Below are 22,670 nucleotides of genomic sequence, written 5' to 3' on the forward strand. Positions count from 1 at the left end.
CCCCTCCGCAATTTTTCTAGTTAAGTCATTTCTATGACAACTATTCAGTGTTAGAAAGTTTGTTGTTTAACTTCTCAATAAAAATCTAAATTCTTGAACATCTCTTTTACCGTAGCTCATATGGTAAGAATGTACTGAACATACAAGATAGGAAATTGCATTTATGTAAGTGTACTTTTTCAATATGGGCAACAATAACAGGTAAATTTGACGTTTCCTGTTTTGACCCTCTTAATACTGCTAAACCACTGTACACTAATTAAATAAATCACCTACTCTTACAAACTTTTGACAGACTGTACAACTGCATACCTGCCAACTTTCAAAAATTGAAATCCGGAAGATCCTAAAGCGAGATTTCTTTTAACAACACGCGCATGTGTCACAAAGTCTTGAGACATAACGAAAAAGGGTGGCAAGGAGGGAGATTATAAACAATATTCATACAAGTCAAATATACGTTATGATCACCCCTGAAATGAAATACACAAAGTTACATCTTGATAAGTGCTCATCTGTTTCAATGTAACACTGGGAACACTTTCCGTGATCGTATAAAACAAGGAAATTAAGCAGAATATGCCTCCCTAAAAGACTGATGATATCCTTTCTTAGTTGAACTCATTACAAAAACCACTAAAAATACTAAATCGCTTACAAATTCGTCACACAGTTTCAGAACTACCGCCAATGTTACTCACCCCCACAAACAAACAAACAGCCTTTCACAGCTGCTACAACATGATGCTGTTAGGCCTATTGAAATTGTTATATTTATATAAATTCACAGCCTGCTACTTTTCACGGATTTCTTTTCTACAAAATCACAGCCTACTACTTGTTTGGGAACATCTCGGTGAATAAAGTAGCAGTTGAGGTCGAACAAGTGACAAAAGCATGGTGATAATAGACACATTTACCGGTCGAATTTTGCATCTCGTATTACCAGCTACTATCAAAAGTCAAACAAATCCGATTTAACCTCAGAAAGTGAAACCAAGCGCGGATATTCAAAAGCCGTACAATAACGCTGTTCATCCGTACAACCGTAAAACACACTCAAAATCCGTACATTTTATGGAAAAACCGGAATACTTGGCAGGTATGCAACTGGTTTTCAAAGGCGTAAACCAGCCTTGCAACAACTCATTAGGGGAGTCAGTCTGAGATGAGCTGTAGAAGAGTTTTTTTTGAAATATTAACAATGGAGTGGGGTGATTATGAAAATCATGTGGCAAACTCTTCAGACATTTTTACAACCCTTAAAAAGCTTAAGATAAGCAGAAAGTTTGTTTACCAGACAATACTTCATTGAGAATGAGACGGTCTATGACCGCTTGAAGCAGGGTTGCACACTGCCCAACAACTTTCATAGGAGGATTCTTTTCACAGGTGAAGAGATTTTCTGCATTGTGGAATCCTTCAACTGCCAGAATGACTGGGTGTATGCATCAAACTCATGAGAAAGCTCCTGGGGGCTCACCATCCTGCTTCAGTCATGGTTTGGTGGGGAGTGGCCTATGGTGGTGTTATACAGATCCATTTCTGTGAAAAACAGGATAAAAACCTCTGTCAAAGTGTTTTAGGACACTATTGTGAAGTCTCTGAACAATACCCTGTTCAGAAACGCAACAGTGGAACTTGCATCAGGAATCAGCTCCAGCACACAAGGCAAGAACAACACAGAACAATGTGCCCGACTTCATCTCACCAGCAGCCCTGACCTTAATCCACTCGACTATAAATCGTGGATGGCGCCTCAGAAAACTGTATGTAAGAGACCTCAATATCGACAGACTGAAGGCTACGTAACTCCACTGAGGAGTGGCCATAGAGATGCAAGGACTGTGTGAAGTGATCATTTTGAGAAATGATAGGTGCTATATGCTGGCCATGGACATAAGTTAGTTTCATATTGAGGATATTTTTCTCTCTCTTCAAAAATGTGTCTGTAATTCAATGAAAACTTGATAACAGTATTTGTAATTAGACTAGGTATAGCCTAGCGCATAACTTGGCTATCTCTAAACTTTATTACCAAGTTTTGAGAAATTCTATACAGCCATTTTCCTGTGATGATGTAACAAACAGAGAGACTGAACTGAACCTACTTTTGAATTCTGTATACTAAATCTGGCTGATGACCTTAGATGTTAGGCCCCTTTAAACAACAAGCTGTATACCAAATCTGAGATGAAAATGAATGAGACAAGTGTTAAGTGTGCAGACAAAATTATAATTTTATTTATACTCATGCTGCTGTAAACTAAGCCTTATGTAAAATATATTTTTTTTTTACAATTGGCTTTATGTCACACCGACACAGATACGTCTTATGGCGACGATAGGGCAGGAAAGGGCCATGGCTTTAAGGTACATCCCCAGCACTTGCCTGGTGTGAAAATGGGGAAACCACGGAAAACAATTTTCAGGGCTGCTCACAGTGGGGTTCGAGCCCACTATCTCCCGAATGCCCCTAAACACACGACTCAGTGAATCCATTTTTTTATATGAAGAAATGAGAATATTGTATACTGACATCAATACAGTAGTTCTGACCATAGCCATCATATGTCTCAACAATCAAAAATAGCAGTGAAAGGTTTGCACTTAATTTGTAAGATAAGTTTTGATCACAGGTATTCCAGAGAGAATAATTAACTATGCACATTATGTTTTTACAATGGTAACAATATTGCTAAACTCATACCACTGTTATAAAATTACTTATTACAAAATTACCAAACTGCAAATATTGTTGAGTGGTAGCTTGTTTCTTTTGATCTTTAGAAGAACAATTAGAGTCTACTTATACATTCAAGAATATGAGGAAAAGTAAGGAAATAATTTACTTTAATAACTGAGGAATGGATGAAAATCTGTCGACAGACCTCACTATTGCTTTTAATCAAGTGTGCTAGTCTCCACTCAAATCTGGTAAAACTATATAATGTATACAATGTCTAACAGTGTAAAGTGAATACTTCAGGGAGTTACTACAAACAAAGCCATCTCCATACTCCACAATGGAGTGCAATGCAAGGCTTTCCACTACCTGAAACCTTTGTATTATGTGAAGGTAGTGGTTAGCTCTATGCCTAGTTGCCTTCTGCCCCATGAATTAAACTGATACCGGTACTCATTTTGGGTGCAGGATGAGTGAACCTCAGGGCTTGTGCCTATCCAGAAATGGAACTCTCATTTCTAAATTTTTAACTTTCTGACATTGATTTTATAACACAGTGTGGTGAATATCTGACTTTCCACACACTGCTAGCAGAATGCTTGATATGAATCTTCATTAGTAAATAGATCAGGAAATAAGCAAATAAATATTCCCTTGAATGAAATTTTCTTTAAAAACTACCTTCTCGAAAATAATAGACATTAAAAAGTAATTTAAAAACATTTCAATTATGTGGTTCCTTGTTTGATATTACTGAATACGCTTTCTCTATACATTCTGTTTTAAGTACTTTGAAGAAAAGTATCATATACCTGCCAGTTGTTGGGAGGGGGCTGGGTTACTCTTCGGTGCACAACAAAATTTTCAGTTAATTTCTTCCTTCGTTTTGGTATTCCTGTTTTGTTTCTAAAATATATCTGTTTACGTGTTTTACGTAAATCACTGTCAATGGTAAATCACCATTTGCCAGGCTGAGTGGCTCAGACGGTTGAGGTGCTGGCCTTTTGACCCCAACTTGGCAGGTTCGATCCTGGCTCAGTCCAGTGGTATTTGAAGATGCTCAAATACGTCAGCCTCGTGTCTGTAGATTTACTGGTACATGAAAGAACTCCTGCGGGACTAAATTCTGGCACCTTGGCATCTCCGAAAACAGTCAAAAAGTAGTTAGTGGGACGTAAATCCTATAACATTATTGAATCACCATTTATAAGGTATATGTAAAGAAATATAGTTTTCCTGATTGGGTATAGCTGTACAACAGGGGAATTTCAAAATTCAAAAACATATAAGCTCATTTTATCCTAAGATAAATAGTGCAAAAATTACTATCTATTTGATGCTGTTATCATATGGTACCCCTTGTTCTAGGGCAGCTATCCCTTGTGGATTTTCTCTCACTAATACATAAAGTGTGTGTTGTAATGAATGCCCAGGTAATTGGATAAGAGTCCTTTGGTTGTGATGATGGGTGGTTCACGATCTCCATTTATTTGTGCGACTATTTTTGGTTAACTCCGGTGGAGATCATTGTGTGTGTTTCTATACCCAGTGTGATGACTGCACGTTATATGTTGGGTAGCATGTGATAATAACAAGGTAGGGAGAGGGTGAAATTCATTGGTAGCGCACAGCCTGCTTCTTCACAACTAAGTATTTTTTACTTTCCACCTTGTCGATACACTAAATTGCTTAAGGCAACTTATTGGTTAAAAGTGCTATATGTTTTGTATATTATCAACATCTTCAGCCACATAACACTGTTTAGATGAAACATTCATAAACTGTCAAAGTATCAATCAAAAGCTCGGCGTCTCCGAAAACCGTCAAAAAAGTAGTGGGACGTAAAGCCATTATTGAATCACCATTTATATGGTATATGTAAAGAAAAAAGCTTCGGTAAATTTTAATTTTACCTTTGGAAAAAATATATAAATAATAATAATCTTGAGTACAACACAGGCCTGTTTATATATTTTACCTTGAGTTCGTGGCTTATTTATATAACATTAACATTGATACTTTGTCAATTTATGAATGCTTCATCTAAATAGTGTTATGTGGCTGAAGATGTTGATAATATTGGTTAAAAGTGGTACGTGTTTCATATAAGTTGCCTTAAGCAATTTAGTGCATCGACAAGGTGGAAAATAAAAAATAGTTGTGAATCTGTTTAAGTGCGATACGGACCATGAAGCTGATTTTATGCAGCCTGCTTCTGTCGACTAACACCCAGGATCTGCTCAAAGATTAATATCGCCATCTGATGGACGAAGCGCTAGCAATGGTGCCATATACCCTTACTTCACGAGCATGGCAGAGAGGTTCAGAACTGAACCCAAACTTCTGGCATGCAATCTAGTGATTAGGAATTGTACACCACCACCTCTCTCACTACGTCTCTCAACATTCTGATGGCAAAATTCTTTTACAACAACGGGACTTGAACCCGCAAACCAGTGAAATGAAATGGCGTATGGCTTTTAGCGCTGGGAGTGTCCGAGGACAGGTTCGGTGTTAGATCTTAATGACTCGACATCTTTACGATCATAGCCACCAGGTGGACTGTTTTATTTAAACATTGCATATATGTAATTATATTAAGAGTTGTTTCAGAAACCAATATACGATCACAGTTAAAATGTCCCAACAATTTCTAAACAGTCTTTGAAGGTGTTAGCTACGTAGTCTGAATTTTGTTACATGTTAAAAAACCTATGGACACAATTGTCGCACACCACAAGTCTCAACTCAGATGAAACCATCAAACTTGTACTTATAAGGTGGGTGATCAACACATCAAGCCTCTGAAACTCAGTCACTAATTTATGCAGTAAATAATGCTATATCATTTCATATAGCACACTGAACATAAAATTACTTCAAATAATGTAAATGAAGAACAAAAATAATAGTACAACTGATCAGTATGGTTCCACATGACCTGCAAGATTTTTGACAATTGAAGAATGGAAAATGTGAAATTGAGGAAAGACACCCCAGTACAATAATTTTACCATGAGCCTATACCCTTCTCCAAATGATCACAAGGGATTTCTTTTGATAAGGCATATCATAACATTTACAAAGTATTATTATTTACATTTTTCTACAAAGCATAACCTAGATACTTAGTGGTTCCAGATAGTACATAACAACATGGAACACAATGTACATGTAACAGTATGATAGTTGTTGATGTGCTGTGAAAAGAGAAAAAAAATCTGACAATTCACAAAGGCTTGTTTCTTAAGAGCTACACAAGGATACCTGTAATGATTACTGTGTAGGGGAGAAATGAAGCCTCTTATTAACTAGTCATGTCTGGTGCTGCATGGCCAAAATGTACAATGCACTTAGGAAGAGATCCACTGGAACCAGTGTAATTTCAAAATATCCAAAGAACATGTTATGACTAATGACTAATTTTCACCTTATGGACAAGAATATTGTCTTGTATCAATTCCATGTACAAAGAAACTATTTTTATTCTACAAAGAATGTTGAAAGGTGCAAAACATTAGAATGAACAAATCACATTTTAACTTGAGAGCTTGGCTAAAATTTTAATTTTACCTTTGGAAAAAATATATAAATAATAATAGTCTTGAGTACAGCCCGCCTGGTGGCCATGATCGTTAAGGCGCTGAAGTCTAAAACGGTCTAACACCGAGGTTAGCCGGTTCGAGTCCCGTTGGTCGAAAAAATTTTCACCATCTGAATGTTGGCCGGCAGGGTAGGGGAGGTGGTGGTATACAATTTCTAATCACTAGATTGCGTGCCAAAAGCCTGGATTAAATTCCAAACCTCTCCGCAGTGCTCATATGGAGTGAGGGCATATGACGCTGTTGATGGTGATTCGTCCGTCGGATGGGGACGTTAAGCCTTGAGCAGACCTCTTGGTGCTATTCGACAGGAGTAGGCTATGTGCCGGCACCGGGTTTCACCCTCTCCCTACTATCATATATCACGTCATTCATTTCATCTCCCATTAACTCCTCTGATGAGGTTGACGTCAGGAAGGGCATCCGGTCATAAAAAAAAGCCGCCACGACAAATTCATCTCACCTCATACCCGACCCCGTAGGGAAACGGGACAAGGGTTGGACAAACAATAGTCTTGAGTACAACATAGGCCTGTATATATAATATTTTACCTCGAGTTCGTGGCTTATTTATATATTTATATATATAACAATAAAAATGTATATCCATCCCTTAGTCATGTTTCCTGGTATGGGGTTGCGGATATGCAATAATAATAATAATAATAATAATAATAATAATAATAATAATAATAATAATAATAATAATAATCTATTACCAAATATTTTATTCTTCAGTTTTTTTCTGCATCCTGTTTGTGCAGCCATATGCAAAGCATGAAAGTGACATTTTCAATCAAAAGAGATGAAGTTATTAATATCCGTGAAATCTTTCACTCATCTAACGTTATGATCGTATATACACCTAATGGTAGGGTGGACGACACTCATAAACATGTACTAACATTTGTAGCTGCCATGCATCACCAAGTGTAACTAGTCACATGGTGAGGCTACACTCTTCGAAACAACTTCTGACAGAGGTTATTACAGTATATTATAGAGTTCAATGGTTTTATTACACGACTACTGACCGAGTTCCTATTCTTTTATCACATCTTGATCATTTCGGCCATTCAGTTACAGCATACAGAAACATCACTACTACGATTCAATTTCAAATTCAATATTCAACACAATACAATATATGACCAATACGAATGAAATGAGAATTTACAATTTGGTGAGCCCTTGTAAGTCTGATGAGCTTTGTGTCTGCAAATGATAAAGTCCCCTTGATAAATAATAAATTAATATGAGGCAATCACTATGTAGTATATAAAAGATATATGGATACAGTGTAGGCACCATAGCAGGTAAAGACATAAAAAACATACTTATGAAAGATACTTTCACATTCAACTGGTAAATGCCAAGGTGCTCTGTTCCTTACAATGGGACGGCACCAACTTTAACCAAACCTTTGCGCATTACCCCTACAAAATGTTATAATTTGCTTTAAACTGTACTACTGTTCCCAATTGAGCATTTATATTTGCTAATACTAAAACCCATTAACAACGTAAGAGTCAAACACTGCTTGTGTATTCCCAAAATAATCCCCGCATCAGTAATTCAGAGGAGAAATGTCTGTATTAACTTCTTTAAATACATGTTTTTAATGATGCTTACACTTCATGCTTCTTAGTGGTTTATAGGAATATATCTAGTACGCTATAGCTAGGATATTGTATTTACAAGGCAATGTCAGATAAATGGTTGAATGTTCTCTCCAACTGCAGATTTTTATGGATGTGGCACCTAACATTTCATCCCTGAAGTACTGATATGATACTATGGTACCTAACTTCTGAAATGATAAGTTTCCAACAAATTATTATCACTGAAGACCCAGCATGCACAGGAATATGTCTCAATATACTACGTTTTTTCACTGTTTCATGTTATTGTGTTCCACGATTAACAAAGGAACCACTTCCTTCAAGAGAACTTTCACGTTAAGCCTTCCGTTCTTGCAAGGAGAAGTTCTTGAAACAAACATTACCAAAAAACTTGACAATTCACAAAAACACCATATTCCAATCACTTCCCAAGTCTCTGTTCACACCGACTATAAATGCGTAGCAAATCAACAAAGTCTCTTACATTTACGTTGTGATGTGTAGGTAGCTGCCTGCAAAATAAATGTGATAAAGAATTAGTTAAACTATGGATTACAAAAATATTTCACACACATAGATCTAACACAGAGTTCACATATATGGTATATATACGTGAATAATCCCACACCCTAATTTTAGGAGAGGGCATTTTAAACTTTTTTTGTGTGTTTGTGTAGCTTTGTTAAATATTTATTTTCTAAATCAAAAATACTACCGTACAATAAAACATAAAATTATGAAACAATACATCACATCGTATCCCCAGCTGAATGATCAGCACAGAGGCCGTTGTTTCAGAGGATTCCAGGTTTAATTCCCAGGCGGATCAAGAATTTTAATTGTGTATGATTAATTCCTTTGGGTGTTTGTCCCAATACTGTCATCTTCGTACAAAACACACCACACAAGCAACCACCATAGCAACATGCAAAAGTGAATAGAGCCCTACATGTGCGACATGTGTCAAACCAGACAATGCAAAATCAGCAGCACAGGAGAACACATATCAAGGAGGTCTGTGTCAAAAACTCCTCTTAAACTACACCACAGGGCAGCCTGAGTGAGGTGGGCAATAGAGGTTTGAAAACAACCCAGTTTGTTCGATCACGCTCATTTGAACCTCATATGTTCGACTTTGAGCAGGTTGGCTAGCAGCATGTACTTATGAGGTTAGGTGGCTGGTGGTTTACGGGCAGCATCAATGAAGTTATGACGAATAAACTTAAAAAGAGCAAGGAAAAGAGAGTGGCTGAGTATAAAATGTCTGGCACTATGCAAATATTTTAACGAAATATGCACTGAAGTAATGTAATTACAAACTTACTATAAACACTGTAAGATCAACTTGTCACGTTAGGAGACATGGAACATTAACTTGTACTGTCTTTCATAGCATCACAAACATTCATCATTATTGTGTTGTCAGTTTCAGTACAGAATGAATCAAGAGAGATTTATTATATTTTGGTTAAGCAAGCTACTTTTGTCACTAATAAAGTTACCAGCTGAACTGAAATTTCTTTCACTTGTCGCATTGGAGGCTAGAATAGACAATATTTTCTTCACTAGCAGAGCAAGTCTTGGACATTCTGTACTGTTATTTCTCCATTATGCAAGGGGATAGTCATCAGAAAAGCAATCTTTTAATAAATAACTTGTTGTAGTAAGAATATCGGCAACATTTATTTGTCCATAGTCTGCACCAACATTAACTTGCTTTTGACAAGGATCTAGGAATCTTTTCCTGGAACAACAGTAAAGGGATGGAGATCTGTTGCACACATTTTGATGCACCTCTGTGTAATGTTTTGTTTGATATCATGTGGTACTGTACTTGATGTATTCAGCTGCACTTTATACATTTGTGCTTTCATATGTGATGTAGTACGTGCAAACATCAACATGGAAGCACAACATTTACATGGCACATATCCTGCATGTTGCTAGTAACTAGCAAGAAGTATTCTCACACTTCGCTCTTCATCCTTTCTTAATTTAGTAATCCATATTACTTCTCCGGTTTTGTTTTCACCCTGTCTTTGGACCCCACTCCATGTTCGTAACAGGTTTTTATCACTTATACTTCTTTATTAATATTTAGTTTGAGGCTTTTATTTTATTCCTTTTGGGTTTTGTTCAATATTCATCGTGTTTGCCACCAATTTCCCAACAACTGTGACAGGCATCTTTGAATGGAGTAATCTCTTCTTCCAGAATAAATGGTGGATGGCAGTATCTAGGCTGCCAGGGAAATAGAGTGTAGGTCAGAAAATTATCAAAATAAGTCCACGGTGCGAGTCCTGTAAGGGATTTCAATCTTTGGTCTAAGTAGTATAAGTTACAACTAAACTGTATGCACAGTATTTCATTTGGTCCTAGCAGTCAAAGGAAATATGTTAATATCTATCTAGGAAAAAGAGTACAAGTCATTTTCTGACTTATACATGGTTTCTCTGGCAGTCTTTAAGTATATATCATTAGGTTTTAATACAGTACTTTGGGTAATAAGATTAAATAAAAACCAGAATTGAAACACTGTCAGGCACTTTCAAGTCTTTAGTGCCTATAATTCCAAACTCTTTTAGAATTTTATCCTCTGTATAGAAATCCAATGCTACTGCTATCTACCATTCATCCATAAAGAATGAATCACTCATTCTGAAGATGTTAGACTTGCTGAGGGAAACATGGGTGTTAATGAAAAAACTACTTAACCACCCAAAAACCTGCTCCAGAGTTAAAGTAGCTGATCTAGAAAATCTACATCAGTAAATATAATCACTCACGAGGTGATGGCACAGTTTCATCAATATGTCATAATTCAGAGATATTCTGGAAGTCGGTAGATGCAGAGTGGGTTGTTGTCCCGTATGCTCTGTACTCTGACCGGCCAACCGAGCAGAGGAAAGTTGGCCACGGCTCTACGCCTCTGCATTCAGGAGACGGGCCTGAGGCACAGTGCCGGACTTCACACGCCTGGTCCCACCCGTCAGCTGTCCTGAGAATGGTTTTCCGTGGTTTTCCATTCTCCTGCACTAAGGTGAATGCCGGGACAGTTCGTAGTAGGCCATAGCCGCCTACCCCCTCACCTTCTCCGCACATCTCCTTCACCGTAACACATCTCCCGGCCTGAGAGACGGCGTCACCATCTAAAAGGCCCGCCTCCCCCTTCAGGGGAGGAATGAAAACGTTTAGTAGTAGTAGTAGTAGTAGTAGTAGTAGTAGTAGTAGCAGTAGTATTCCGGAAATAAATCTGATGGTACCTTTAAGTTTAATGTTAAACAAAGGAAATGCTTTTAATAATTCTTATATTTTGTGTCAACCTTGGACTAAAGTTGATAAATAATACTTACAAAAATTCTGTGACTCTTATTTGCCATGGTAAGACACCAAATGTGCAGAATGAAGGTCCACAGCAGATACCTAATTCAGGATCTGGCACACCTAATTCTGCCTGTAGCATTTTGTCCAGCAAGTCCTGAGTTACTTGATTCGATGAGAACTCTCCAGCTAATGCAGACTGACAAAGATTATTAGTGACGTCCACAATGCTTCCTTTCCCATCAGCATGAGAATATATATTCACATGTATCCTCTGAGGGGCAATGCCTGAAGGAAAAAAACAAAACAAATACATATTTTTTTTACATAGGTGTCAACTGGTCCCATCACATATGATGATGATGATGATACATCAAAAACATAACTGGTGTTTACTTCCAGATGAACAAGCATTTTTAAAAGATTAATTATTATTGTTATGCCCCCCAATAGAGCAGAGAGAAGATAATTTAATTAGTAACTACCAAGGGATTTGACTGTGCTCTTTGGTCCATGAAGGTGTTAGCTTGCATTAGGTTGAACAAAATGGAACAGAAATAGTTTGTGAACATTAAGGAGTTAAGAAACTTTGTAATTAGTATGTGGGGAAAACTGTTCGGTGGACTGAGCGAGTTGGCCGTGCAATTTGGGTCACGTAGTTGTGATCTTGCTGTCAGGAGACGGAGGGTTGGAATCCTCCGCCTGCAGCCATGAAGATGGTATTCCGCTGTTTCTCATTTTCGGAAGAGGCAAATCCTGGGGCTGTACCATAAGGTCACAGCCACTACCTTCCCATCCTTATGTCAACAAAAACTTTCAATGTGCTAATGCGATGTTTTAACCACCAGCAAAAAAGTTCATTGGCTCAAACTTAGGATGTTTCAATCCAGTCTAGTGAACAACTTAAGTTCAGGTACACCCTTAATGGAAAGGAAACAAGGAAACTCTTCCGATATTTTGCCTTCTTGTAAGGGCAAGCTACTGACCCCTTGGTCTAGGGGTAGTGTGCGTCTGCCTCTTACCCAGAGGCCTGAGTTTAATTCCCGGACTAAGTCAAGTATTTTGACATGGATCTAGTTCCATTCAGCTTGTGTGAGACTAATGAGGAGTTATGTGGCGTTCAGATAGCAGCGTGCTGACCAGAAAACCAAGAATAACGGCCAAGATTTGTCATGTTGACCATGCGTCACCTCATAATCTGCAGGTCTTTGGTCTGAGCAGCAGGCTGTTGATAGGCCAAGGCCCACTAGGGCTGTAGTGCCTTTTTCTTTTGGCGCATGTGTGTGTGTGCGTGTGGGTAAATGCAGGCCATCTGTAAAGGTATCGTCTTTACCTTCATCATGAGAATCTAGTCCTGGTTACAGAGCCCCCATTATGCTAGCATAATAATAAAGTTATTGTTTTCACGTCCCACTAACTACTTTTGACGGTTTTCGTAGATGCCAAGGTACCAGAATTTTGTCCTGCAGGAGTTCTTTTACGTGCCAGTCAATCTACCGACATGAGGTTGACGTATTTGAGTACCTTCAAATACCACCGGACTGAGCCAGGATCGAACCTGTCAAGTTGGGGTCAGAAGGCCAGCACCTCAACCATCTGAGCCGCTCACCCGGCTTATGCTAGCAAAAGTGAGCTTGATAATTTAGGGCCTGTACTATGATTGTCAAATAAACATCCAGATAATGCAGGCTACAGTTCTGCAATCTGAAAGATAAATATTTCATAAGTTATAATTTTCATAGTGGCCCTTATTGAAGATGATTACAATTCAAATGAAGAAAGATTTCCACCTATTCAATACATATTTATTACAGTAGCTATATGTTAAAACACCATGGTACTAGTTTCGACTTTTCTTGGAAGTCATCATGAGTCATAAATCTTAAAAACTGGCATGACATTGACACAATGATATAAAATGATGAGCAATAAAATCTAGTTATGTTTTAAAACTAAAATAAATATTCCTGATGTATAGTTTGTTTTGGTTATGAAAGTCTATTTAAAATGTCAAAAATTCTATATTAAAACTTGAAGATAACACATATAGTTGTGTAATCAAGTAAGATATTGGATCTCTCAGATATCTCGTTGAGATTATACAAATGGGATTGTAGTACTGCTCCAAACGTATAAAACAAGTTTTGATTATATTTAATAAAGTGCCCATATCAGCTGTTTTAAGAATCATCATATCCTGCTCAATAGACATGAACTTGTCATTACACTCCTCCACATGTTGTGCCATTGCCGAAAATCTATTATATTTAATAGCGTTAACATGCTCGGAATACCCTGTGGTGAAACTTCTGTTTGGCCTACATATGTGGCATTAAAATCATGACATTTTAGTTCATATGCACTTGATCTGGAAAACATTTTTGGTTGATGGACAGTGTTGTAAATAATGGATGCGTTGTTATTATTATTATTGGTTCTGTAGGCTATTTTGTGACTGTGTTTTCTAAATATATTACATATCTGGTAAATATTCTGGTTATTAAATGTAAAAGTAAAAATTGTAGCGTTTGACACTTTTTCTCTGGATAAGGTGGTTCATGTATGTTTGATTTTATAAATGTACTTTTCTATGAAATGCCTGCCATAGCCATTATTTTTAGCAATGTTATGTATAAGATACAATTCATTTTTAAGATCTTTCTTCGACAATGGGATGTTAAAAGCATGATGTACCATACTGTAGTAAGCTGCTTTCTTATGGCATGAGGGATGTAACTAATCTTGTGGTATGGTGTTAACTGTTTGAGTGGGCTTTCTGTACACGCGGTAGCTGAGAAGGTTTGAATTTTTAATGATATTAAATCACATTTTCAACACAACTTCTGGATAAATGTGCAATTTAAATCACACACTTAACTGGCTGCTGTGCCTGGCTGGCTTCCATTCATTCCTAACAGTTACCCATTTTATAAAAATTTACAATACTGTGATGCAGTTGAGGCCAAATGAAATACACTGCATTATCATGTGGAGTTGGTCCACTAGAATCATGTTAAAATTTGCGCTTTTCATTTAAAGCCACTTCAGTTGAAAATTATGGAATTTATTCCATTTTAGTTAGCATTAAGAAACCAGATAACCTTTATATTTTCTTTTGTAGTGAATAATGGATATCTTAATTTCAACTTGCTTATCTTGTAACTTCTTGTTTGTAATCTGTTTCTGTGAATTATAGGAGTTCCTAAACTTCAACCTTAATTTTCTACATTTTTAAACAAGGCACTGAGCCCACCATGGTTCTGAACCCTTCAACTGACCCTTGTGGAGCACAGTTGTTCACCCGTCATTTACAGGAAGAGAAGTTAGGGAATGGAATAATTTATCAATGTTCGATAAATTTAAACTTCTTTCATTATTTAAGAAAAGACTAGGAAAACAACTAACAGGAAATCTGCCACTTGGGTAACTACTCTGAAAGCAGATTGGTGGTGATTGAGTGATTAAGCTTTGGCCAAAATTCCATACAAAGTGAGCAAGAGGCTTAGTGATTCCATGCAATGATGAATTATGTAACATACAGCAGTGCAAGGTTGTCAAACCCTGTAATAACTTCTGTCAAACTGTGAGCACAGAGAAACCAGATAGAGTTACCACCACATCTAACTTACAATGTTATAAAGCTTGCATGGCATGGCAAACATTTTTAACACATTAATAAATATGAAAGGATCAACCAACTAGTAAGAAACTAAAATTAAAGCATGAAAATAGAATTTAAGCATGAAAATATAATTTATGTGAATAGCTGATTTAATTAATAACTGGTCTGACAGAAGGCAGTTTGGGTTTAGAAAAGGTTATTCCACTGAAGTTCAACTTGTAGGATTCCAGCAAGATATACCAGATATCCTGGATTCAGGAGGTCCGATTAACCTATCTAAGGCATTTGATAGGGTAGATGGGAGACTACTGGCAAAAATGAGTGCAATTGGACTAGAAAAAAGAGTGACTGAATGGGTGGCTATATTTCTAGAAAATAGAACTCAGAGAATTAGAGTAGGTGAAGCTTTATCTGACACTGTAATAATTCAGAGGGGAATTCCTCAAGGCAGTATTATTGGACCTTGATATATGTAAGGAAGTGGAATCAGAGATAAGGCTTTTTGCAGATGTTATTCTGTACAGAGTAATACGTAAGTGAGCAACTGCAAAATGACTTTGATAATGTTGAGGTGGACAGTAGGCAATGGTATGATAAACGGGGTTAAAAGTCAGGTTGTGAATTTCACAAATAGGAAAAGTCCTCTCAGTTTTAATTACTGTGTTGATAGGGTGAAAGTTCCTTTTGGGGATCATTGTAAGTACCTAGGCAGTAGCGGCGGCAAAGGGGGGCGAGGGGGCGCAGTCGCCCACCCCCCACTTTGTGGAGAAAAAATTATTCTATTATAGCCATCTGAAACTAGGAATATAGGAGTATTTTTTAATATAAAAGCACTTTGTACAAGCCATGTTTTCTTATCAGCTAATTCTTTACTTTATTTTTGTTACTCATTAGCGGAAATATGCACAAAATGTCGCTCGTCGCCGCTAACTAATTTGCATAGTGCCACAGTAAGTAGTGGAGACTCTGCATATGCTGTGAGAAAGGGTACCAGGGGTATAATTTGTTGCTAAGATCATGGACACCGAGGTATGATTCACTGACTTGCCGCGCGCATTCGTCCGTCTAGCAGTCTCTTTACGGTTTATTAGTTTCTTAGTGTATAGGCCTAGTTAAATACTAAATGATTTTAATTGCATAATCATGCCGTACTTCTATTTAATTGTAATAGATGTATATATTGTTCCTTTGGTGAAATTTTTATTGTAAAGTGTATTATTGAATCAGAATCTCAAATTATTGCCACACTTAAGTCGGCAAAACATTTACCTCTCTGTGAAAATTAGCTCAGAGAGCATAAATAAATCCCACTTTGGAGGTTTTTTTCAGTTTACATGCATACACCACGCCGTCTTCCTCCCTCCCCGCCCGCTATATCCCACGTCCTTTTTCTTGTCTGTACATTTTTTGCCCCCCCCCCCCCCCCCCCCGCGCCCCCACTTTTAATTCCCAATCGCCACTACTGTACCTAGGTGTTAATAAAAGGATTGGTATGAGTGGTATGATTGGGGTGATCACATAAATATGATTGTTAATAAAGGGTACAGATCTCTACACATGGTTATGAGGGAGGATTGTGGCGACGTTTAGTAAATTCACAGAGGCTTGCAGACTGAATGCTGAAAGGCATAACAGTCTATAATGATAATGTATGTATGTATGTAATAAGGATGTAAAGTAGAGGGCATATAAGTCTCTGGTAAGACCCCAACTAGAGTATGGTTCCAGTGTAAGGGACCCTCACCAGGATTACTTGATTCAAGAACTGGAAAAAATCCAAAGAAAAGCAGCTCGATTTGTTCTGGGTGATTTCCGACAAAAGAGTAGTGTTACAAAAATGTTGCAAAGTTTGGGCTAGGAAGACTTGTGAGAAAGGAGATGAGCTGCTCGACTAAGTGGTATGTTCCGAGCTGTCAGTGGAGAGATGGTGTGGAGTGACATCAATAGTCGAATATGTTTGAGTGATGTCTTTAAAGGTAGGAAAGATCACAATATGAAGATAAAGCTGGAACTTAAGAGGACAAATTGGGGCAAATTTTCATTTACAGGCAGGGGAGTTAGGGATTGGAATAACTTACCAAGGGAGATATTCAATACATTTCCAATTTATTTGCGATCATTTAAGAAAAGGCTAAGAAAACAACAGATAGGTAGTGTGCCACCTGGGCGACTGCCCTAAATGCAGATCAGTAGTGATTGAACAGGTTAATCCAATGGACAGAATATTTGCCGTGTTCTGATGGAAATAACTCTAGGCATTCCTATTTTCATGGTTTTGTCAAATGGTAAGCAGATTAAACCAACCAAATTACATGAAAACAAATTTTTATTTATAACAAAGCAGCTACGTAACATACCATTTTTAGTACCATTCTTATTTGTCATTCCATTTGTAAGACTCTTCTTTCCCCATATAATATTTTCAGTATACCCTTTATTTACATCTGCTAATATTCTTAACAATTCAGTTTGTTTCTTCTTGAGTAAACCTGTAACAAATAACATCCATAGAGAGTATTAATATACATGTCCTCTGCTGCATATATGCAGGTAATGTAACCAATAATCTATGGTTAGCACCTTTAGATAGGGGACATATAAAAGGAAACATCATACACCCAACATTTTTGGCTGCAGCCTTCACCTGCGGAGGTCATAGAAAGATTGGTGGAGACGAAAATAACACTGCTGTGAGGTAGAGGATAGGAGAGGGAATGGAAAAAAATGGAGGAGTTACGCGATGTGCAACTTTAGAGTCTTCCTACCACAAAAAATTGAGGCAAGTCTTCTCTGCTAGAGGTTATTCCACCAAATTGGTCAATGAATTCTAGCCCCAAGCAATCAAATTTAGGCTAGTACCCTTCATAACCACATCTTATCCTGATCTCCTCAAATTAAATTGTGTTTATAACAAGCATTCAGCTTTCTCTTATCCTCATCCCACACTATATGTCTTTTCACGAGAGTTTAATGCTGACGTAAACATGGTATGTCCACGTCTCCGCCAAAGAAAGAGTTGTGATTCGCCGAGCGTGTAGTACTGACCTCCACCCCGTCAATGTCTCGTGTTTGGATGTACAGGGCTGTGCATCACATACGACAACAGTGCAAAGTTCTGAACTTCTGAATAAACGACTAAACCTGGATTCTGTTCACTTAGTTTGTTGAACACATTCACAATACACTGCCCTATGGTCACTCCTGAGTGGTTTTTCTCTTTTGTGCTTCACTACACGCGATGGTCCTACCTCTTGCTCCATTTCTCTCACTATGAATACCGACACTGACTGCTGCTGCAAGATGCAACACCTTATCTCCACGCTGTACAGCTTGGGACTTTCCTCACTACGAGAAGACTTCCTGTATTACACCATGCCTTGTGCCTTAATTTCTTGTTATTTAATCACTATTTTATTAAAACAAAACCACACACACACACAAAAACCATACTTTAATTTGATTACGTACTCTTTCAAACTCTCTCAATGTAATAGACTAAAATAAAATTAATGCGATGAACTACTTTTCTTCAAGCTCACATACAGTCGACTGAGTGCAACGGTTGCTTCTCCAATCAACTACGTTTATGTCCATATGTAAGGTGCTCTGCCTATTTGTTTACATCAGGATTAAACTTTCGTGAAAAACAGTATAGAGATCTTTCCTTAAATCTTAATAATATTCTCACCCACTATGAATCATATCAACCCCCACCTACTTCCGGCTCTTTCGCATGTGAACAGAACTGCTGCAGACCTAGCATTACTCTCACTAGCAACACCACTATCAAGTCATACCTCACACAAGGTCATCATGACTGCACTTGATCTATTATTACCTGCCACGGTAAAATTTTACTAATTCCAATATAAATGGTCCGTTATTGGAAATTATACATTTTTTGGCTAACTCATTCTTGGTTGCCAACGCTTCACCCCAGTGTGCCAATCTGGGCTACCAAGACACATGGCTACTGCATATAGTGGAGGCCACTGTGTAGGCTACTTAGAGCTACTGGCAGTGCTAATGCACTATGAGAGACCTGGTCTCTTTTAGATAAAGTGATGCCTGCTAGGCCATCAGATGATATTGATTCCCATAAGGAACCTGAAATATTTGTCCTGAATGAGTAAATTGATAATTCCAATATAAATGGTCTGTGACACACTATCACCATCTTGGAGATGATTATTATTGTTATTGTCAGAGCGTTGATACAATACAAATATAGAAATGAAAATCCACAGCCTCTTTCCAGTCATTCGACTGGACTAGGAATGGAATGAATGAACACACCATCTAGCAGCGAGGATAGGAATTGTGCTGGCTGCCGAAGCCTGTCACACTTGTCTGGGCCAATGATCAATGACTGACAGATGAAATCATATTGGAGAGTGCTGCTGGAATGAAGATAATAGAGAAAACCGGAGTACCTGGGGGAAAAACCTGTCCTGCCTCTGCTTTGTCCAGCACAAATCTCACATGGAGTGACCAGGATTTGAACCATGGAACCCAGTGTTGAGAGGCTGGCGCGCTGCTGCCTGAGCCACAGCGGATCAATACAAATATAGGCTACATAAAAATAACATACATGTTACAATTACATAAAATATATGGCACTTTACAAATATGATTCGTGCGGGCACACTGTCAGTGACAGCAATTCCAATTGAACGAGGTCTCGAAGAGTACCTAGTCTAGCTATAAATACAGTCATAAATATTTGTGCTGTACTGTACAACTTGTTTTTCACGTATCAAGCAACTGTTGGGCTGAAGATTAGCCTTGACCAGTGTGTGTCAACAGTGAAAGACTGAATCTTCCTTGCTTAAGCGTGGAGTGGGGTGATTACAAAAACAGGTCTGTCTGTCTGCACAGGTTTGGAATGTTACCAACTGAGATTTTCCAAACCTTGTAAAACACTGAAAATTAGCAAGCAGTTCGTCTACCAGACAATTCAGTGATTCACTGAAACAGGCAGTGTGAAAGATGGCTCGAGGGTTGGTCGTCCTCTCAGTGTGAGAGCAGCGCCGGCCCGTAAAGGGCGAAATCCTGTCCGAAAGCAGAAGATAATGGCATGGGAGCTCAATATTTTGTCACGAACAATATCCTGGGTACTTTCGGACAACCTTGGGCTTAGAGCTTATCAGCGGAGTACCAGATATTTCCTAACACCGCAAGTGAAACAGCAAAGGAAACTTAAATCAAAGTAGCTCCTGCAACGGTTCGCCAACAATAGACATCAGAGAATCCTTTTTACCATGAGAAAGTCTTCACCGTTGAACAGAGCTTCAAGTGACAGAACGATAGGGTAAATGCGGCAAGCTCTTGAGAAGCTTGTCAGAGAGTTCTTTAGGACCAGAGAGGTCACCACCCCTCCTCAGTCATGGTTTGGTAGGGGGTGACCTATGAGAACTCCACTAAGCTTCATTTTTCTGAGAGAGGTGTAAAAACGAGTGCCAGAGTGTATGTGGAAATTGTTCTGGACTGTCTTGTGAAGGACTTGAGCTACACAATGTTCAACAATGAGCCCTGGACCTTCCAGCAGGATTCTTGCTAGTGGTTTTACATCGCACCGACACAAATAGGTCTTATGGCGACGATGGGATAGGAAAGGCCTAGAAGTTGGAAGGAAGCGGCGTGGCCTTAATTAAGGTACAGCCCCAGCATTTGTCTGGTGTGAACATGGGAAACCACGGAAAACCATCATCAGGGCTGCTGACAGTGGGATTCAAACCCACTATCTCCCGGATGCAAGCTTACAGCTGCGCGCCCCTAACTGCACGGCCAACTTGCCCGGTCCAGCAAGATTCTGTGCCAGCTCATAAGGCAAGGATGACTCAACAGTGGTTGCAGACCAATGTACCGGATTTCATCTCCAATGCTGAATGACCTTCTGACAGCCCCGATCTCAACCCGCTGGACTGTAAATTCTGGTCAGTTCTAGAAGGAATGGTCTGTAAGAAAAGACACCCTTTCCTTGAAAGTTTGAAGCGCTCCTTGATGGCAGTAGTGGCAGATTTCCCAATTGACACTATCCTCTCTGCAGCAGATGACTGGTCAAAGAGACTCCAAGCAGGTGTGTGTCAGCTAATGGTGGAAATTTTGAATTCTGATTGATGCAAACTGTAAGTAATATATGTGTCTATAACATATTAAAAGGATATTGAAAAATCTCCAACCATATTTTATTTATTCACAAAATAATGTGCGACAGTATTTATAGCTAGACTAGATACATCAGACAGGGCATATTTTACAGTTATACATGTGTGGGATAGTTCGTATTTCCCTGGAATCACGAAGTTCTGTCTGTTTTTTCTAAATATCCCCACCTTTTGAGGTTGTCCCTCGATCTTCCAGTACCACTCCTCAATATCGTGGAGATATTGTCAGCTAATCCTTCTGCAACCACTAGACTACACACGTCTGAGAACTTGATGCAATAATTGAAACTCTGACAGCATAGAAAGCTTATAACATTAGAGTTACTTCCAAGACTGCCTTCCAAATTTTTAATACAATCCTGAGGTAGTTTTAGTATGATTCTTCAAGGTTCTAGCCATACAGTGGTGGTGGTAATGACTGTTATTTTAAGGGAATAATGTAATTATCAGCTCTATTCTAATCATACAGATTATAATTAACTGTAGCATTTTTTCGTGTTATTGAATAAAACTACATTGATCAGCACTTTAACAGATAAGTTTATACAATCAAATGCACAATACAGACTAGTGATCAAAGGTCACAGTCCACTAAAGGGCAGAGAATACTTCTAAATCGGCAATTACTAATAAGCGAACATGCATACCCACGATCACATGATCACTGCCACGCATGAAGAAAATTTACCTACAACTGTACGAGTTCTCCAAACATAAAAGAGGAAAAAATAAACAGACAAGAACATCGAAGTCATGCCTCCAGGCACGAAACGCCCCTTTTCTTTACCATCTTTTCCTGGCCTAAATATCCACAGTTAGTCATAAACGTAAATAAACGATCATGTTACAGAAAGATCACTTACCGGAGTGGTCGTAAAAGCTTATGAAAGGTATTCTGGCAGCAATACACCAAATGGTTAGGTTTGCGAGATCTTTGAACGATATACTTTCATTTCCTAAGATAACAACTACATGACAGGGTGTCTTTCTTAAGAGTCTTGACTCTCTCGATATAAATTCGAGTTCATTTTTCACATAGTTGCTCTTATACAATAGTTCTAAGTAGTTTTTTCGAAAACTCTTCCATACTCTCGCTATAAAAGTCACAACACAGTACACAAAACTAAGTAAAGTCCGTAAAAAAGAATAGATGTTGAACACCATGCTTATACTTGGTAGGGTGTAATAAATATACCATAATCACCATTCACTACTACACATCACCGGCCTATTCATTCCATAATACCAACTGATGGATTGATCGGTGATCGCCACCCACGTTAATCACACGAGATCTTTGGACTGGATGTTGAGTGATGAGTGGATCCCATGATGATGATTTCAGTACTGTCAACGTAGCCGATGTTGAGACTGCAAAATCTGTGATAATGATTCAAAACTTTAAATACTATTAAAAATAGAAGACGTAATTTCTACTTGGAGTTACACTTTCGAATTTCAGGAAAACAATAGTCCCTATACCTTAAACATTTTTATTGTTTGTTTTACGACCGTTTAATGAAGTGCAACAATTATGTTGGCTATTCTGCAGAAGGATTAAAACAGTTTGTATTTAAATACGGTAATTACAGATATTTTTGGGACATAATACATAATTTAATTTTTATCTTTTAAATAAAGAATTTATCA

The 22,670-nt window shown here is 38.1% G+C and overlaps 1 protein-coding gene across 3 annotated transcripts; it reads right to left on the reverse strand.

The window, feature by feature from the left end:
• Positions 1–279: 279 nt before the first annotated feature.
• On the reverse strand, positions 280–22,577 carry Tango14 (transport and golgi organization 14). 3 transcript variants are annotated; one of them, XM_067136590.2, is made up of 4 exons: positions 21,884–22,577; positions 17,211–17,342; positions 11,264–11,519; positions 280–1,545 (listed from the first exon to the last, which is right to left on the reverse strand). In XM_067136590.2, the coding sequence occupies exons 1-4, from the start codon at positions 22,182–22,184 to the stop codon at positions 1,530–1,532; spliced, it is 705 nt and encodes a 234-aa protein (XP_066992691.1). In that variant the 5' UTR covers positions 22,185–22,577; the 3' UTR covers positions 280–1,529. The 3 variants fall into 3 exon arrangements, with proteins under 3 accessions (XP_066992691.1, XP_066992690.1, XP_066992692.1); XM_067136589.2 differs by having other exon boundaries at positions 280–8,422; positions 21,884–22,576; XM_067136591.2 differs by lacking the exon at positions 21,884–22,577 and adding an exon at positions 21,668–21,710 and having other exon boundaries at positions 280–8,422.
• Positions 22,578–22,670: the final 93 nt, after the last annotated feature.

Source organism: Anabrus simplex, chromosome 1 (assembly GCF_040414725.1).
Source record: "Anabrus simplex isolate iqAnaSimp1 chromosome 1, ASM4041472v1, whole genome shotgun sequence".
Lineage (NCBI taxonomy): Eukaryota > Metazoa > Arthropoda > Insecta > Orthoptera > Tettigoniidae > Anabrus > Anabrus simplex.